Here is a 3,714-nt window from a genome sequence, read left to right as displayed (position 1 = left end):
CTGACTCCTGACTCTAACCCAGGACTCTCTGTCATTTTGCCAGCCTCCACCAAACTGTGACAAGCTAACTTGTAGCTTGCAGGCTGGGTAGAATCTCAGACCTTACATGGTTCTCAAGAAAACATGACAAGTAAGAGCTAGTAGATATGTCCTGAGAAGTCACAAACAACCCAACCCTGGGCGTGGGGGAGAGGCAGAGTGGGCAAAAAGGTGGAAGATGAAGGTGTGGGAGCTGTCAGAAACTGGGAACAAAACACATTTTCTATTGTAACAACTAATCCATTTCATTTTGGGCCAGTTAAATCTGAATTTCAAAGTAGGGGATGGGTTAATATTATTCATGGTCAAAATCAAAACAACTTAAGACACAGGTTCTTCAGAATAAAATGAATACGAGCTTTATTAATCTTCATCTTGCTTTTCCCAACTGATGTCAGTTCAAAACAGACTGCGCATTAAAAACTTTCCCAGCCAGGGTCGTGGCTCACGCCTGTAATCCCAGCACTTTGGGAGGCTGAGGCGGGAGAATCACGAGGTCAGGAGTTCAACACCAGCCTGGTCAACATGGTGAAACCCCGTCTCTACTAAAAACACACAAAATTAGCTGGGCCTGGTGGCTCACGTCTGTAATCCCAGCTATTCAGGAGGCTGAGGCAGGAGAATCGTTTGATCCCGGGAGGTGGAGGTTGTAGTGAGCCGAGATCACGCCATTGCACTCCAGCCTGGGCGACAGGGCGAGACTCCAGTCTGAAATAAATAAATAAATAAATAAAATAAAATTCCCACTAGTCAGTGGAACTGTTCTCAATCTTAAAGCCACCACCCCTTTGTTCTTGCTTTGTTTCACAATCCTAATCAACAAATAAAACTTTTTGTCAAAACTAAATGAAAACTGACCTGTTTGTCTTACACTCCCCACACACCCTCACTTCCCACTCGGCCACACCCCCCACCAACCGTTCACGCCCCTGTCCCCAAACCCCAGAACCCCACCACTTCTATGGCCTCCACTCATTGTCTGCTAAGAAAAGCGCATAAAGCGTGCCCAGAAGAATGAGGAGACTCCCCTTCGTAGAAAGTAATCAAAACATAACCAATTAAGTGAACTGCCACTTTCTGCATCTTGATTATTAAGGCGATGGAATTATATTTTGAAATTACATGGTACACTACTGAGTCCAGTCTCTAGCTATTCTGCCATACTTCCTCCTATCCCGTATTTCCGTTAATGTTGATGGTAAATTCCGTTGGTAAATTTGATCTTGGGTGGTTTGAATAGGTAGTCGGAGGGAAACTGGATATTTAGGAAGAAGACCCCTCCCAGGTAGGAGCTGTAGTTGGGCCTCGTTATGGTGGCCTGACAGTGGAGCGTATCGTCCCACACTGGCCCTGCTGAGCAGTGGGGCTGGGGGTCGCGGGCCAGGTCGAGGAACTCCTTGTGGATGAGCTTTAGGGCCATAGTCCGCAACCCTTGGCGGCCAGTCCTCGGCACCGGGCCTGGAGCCTGGTAGAGGGCAGCGGTGGCGATCCCTGGGTGTGATGGGCAGCAAAGGTATGCCTCGGCAGATGAAGGGGCTGAGGGCCGGCTCCGGGGTCGGCGGGGGCGTCGGGGGAATCGGACGGTGGCGTAGAGGGGGACTGACCACGGTAAGCGCCGGGCGCTCCACCACACGCGATGGCCTGCAGGATGCCTGTGGCTTATGGTGACCGAGGCCGCGCTGTCCGGCGTTGGAGATTCTGTGGTTTGGAGCCGCTGCTCCTCTTGCTGGGGGCACCCTGCCCCAGCAGCTAGCCCCGACTGCCCACATCCGGGCGCTGGACACCCGCGCTGATCCGCTCTGTGAGCTCAGAGGCCAATGGGGCCTCTAGCCACCCCCACGCCTTGTGACGCTGACTGACGCGCTGCGCAGCGTTGCCAAGGGCCGTGGGGCTGGAAAGGAAGGTGAAAGGTTGGGGGGAGGGGCGGGGCAGGATGTTCTGACTCCGTGCCTGTGCCTGGGCCAGCAAGTAGGACCCCAGGCACTGCCGTTCGCCCAGAGTGACCTCAAGAAATAGGAGCATTTCAATGAATGCCTCTCTGTCCCTTACCCACAGTCATCTTCCCTTCACAGTTTACCTCAGAGGCCTTCTCCTGCCCTCCCTTCTCTCACCCCTTGTGTATTTCCAGAGACATTCTCTTGTATAAATAACTTTAGTAGATTTACTATCAATATAATACTTTTTAAAGTAACTTTTGATAATGTTTTCGTAAATTTATTTTTAATGAAGGTTTAAGGCCTTCAAAAAATTCAATTTGGAGCTAAAACAACTTCAATCGTTGAGGAACTCCTGACAATAAGAAGAAAGGGAGGGAAGGAAGAAAGGAAACCAGTAGTCCATCTGGCATATATGAACTCTTCAGTTATTGTTGTTTATAAAAATGATCTTTTTTAAAAAAAAATAATGGTTCGAATAACAAGCATAACTGCGGAACAGAATGTCTCATTCTTGAGGCTTTGCAGTACTAATACTGATTCACATGAAACCTTCACTTGCTTATATGTGGGAATGTAAAGCCAAATAAGTACCTTCAAAATAGGTTGGCCTGTCAGCCATATCAATTCCTTTCCATGAATTAAGTAATAATTCAATAAGGAGTTCTTAAGTTTTGGTAAGAAATTATAGTATATAAACTAGGTCATAGTTTTATTTATAAGATACTGGGTATCCTTCAGTTATGAAAATTTCTTGCTGCAAAATTAGTTAACTAACATACCTATTCAACCAACTTGTGAAGGCAAGATAATTATTTGACAGTACTTTACAAAGGTGAGAATGTAGATATAGAAGAGTGGATCTTCTAATAGTAGGTTAAAATGTCTAACTAATTGAAAGGAACTTTCCCAAATCTGTCGGGTTATATATTACCACAGAAGAACAGGGTTTGTGGGCTTCTGAACAAATGAGTTATTCCTGTTACTGTGGTGAAATATCAAATTTTCTTTTTGTTCATTTATTTTTCTTGTGCAACAGTTTATTCTTCCTAGGAGACCGATGAGAATAACAAGGGATAGAGATCAATTAAAAACAAATCTCTGCAACTACATGTGTGCTAGTATTTTATATTATATTTTCAGTAGTTTTAGTTTATATTTTTTATTTCAATAGCTTTTGGGGTACAAGTGGTATTTTGTCACTTGGAAGAATTATATAGTAGTGAATTCTGAGATTTTAGTGCATCCATCACCTGAGTCGTGTACCTTGCACCTGATGTGTAGTTTTTTAGCCCTAGGCCCTCTCTCATCTTCCCACTTTTGAACCTCGAAAGTTTATTATATCACTCTGTATATATTTGCATATTCATATCTTAGCTCCTACTTATAAGTGAGAACATATGGTTTTTGGTTTTCCAATCCTGTGTTACGTCACTTAGAATAGTGGTCTCCAGCATTATCCAAGTTGCTGCAAAATGCATTATTTCATTCCTTTTAATGGCTGATAGTATTCCATGGTGTATATAAGCCACATTTTCTTTATCCACTGATTAATTGATGGGCACTTAGGTTTATTCCACATCTTTGTAATTGCAAATTATGGTGGAATAAACATGTAAGTGCAGGTATCTTTTTGATGTGACTTATTTTCCTTTGGGTAGATACCCAGTAATGTGATTGCTGGATTGAATAGCTCTACTTTCAGCTCTTTAAGGACTCTCCATAATGGTTTCCATAGAGG

At 44.2% G+C, this 3,714-nt stretch overlaps 1 protein-coding gene across 1 annotated transcript; it reads right to left on the bottom strand.

Moving 5' to 3' along the window:
- Window positions 1-1,102: 1,102 nt before the first annotated feature.
- Window positions 1,103-1,852, bottom strand: LOC100440934 (WAS/WASL-interacting protein family member 3-like). Its single transcript, XM_002831852.4, has one exon. The coding sequence runs from the start codon at window positions 1,806-1,808 to the stop codon at window positions 1,170-1,172; it is 639 nt and encodes a 212-aa protein (XP_002831898.1). The 5' UTR covers window positions 1,809-1,852; the 3' UTR covers window positions 1,103-1,169.
- Between the last annotated feature and the right edge of the window lie 1,862 nt (window positions 1,853-3,714).

The sequence above is a fragment of the Pongo abelii genome, chromosome X (genome assembly GCF_028885655.2).
Source record: "Pongo abelii isolate AG06213 chromosome X, NHGRI_mPonAbe1-v2.0_pri, whole genome shotgun sequence".
NCBI classification, from domain to species: domain Eukaryota; kingdom Metazoa; phylum Chordata; class Mammalia; order Primates; family Hominidae; genus Pongo; species Pongo abelii.
The sequence above is the reverse complement of the archived record's forward strand: the minus strand, read 5'-3'. Positions and strand labels throughout refer to the sequence as shown.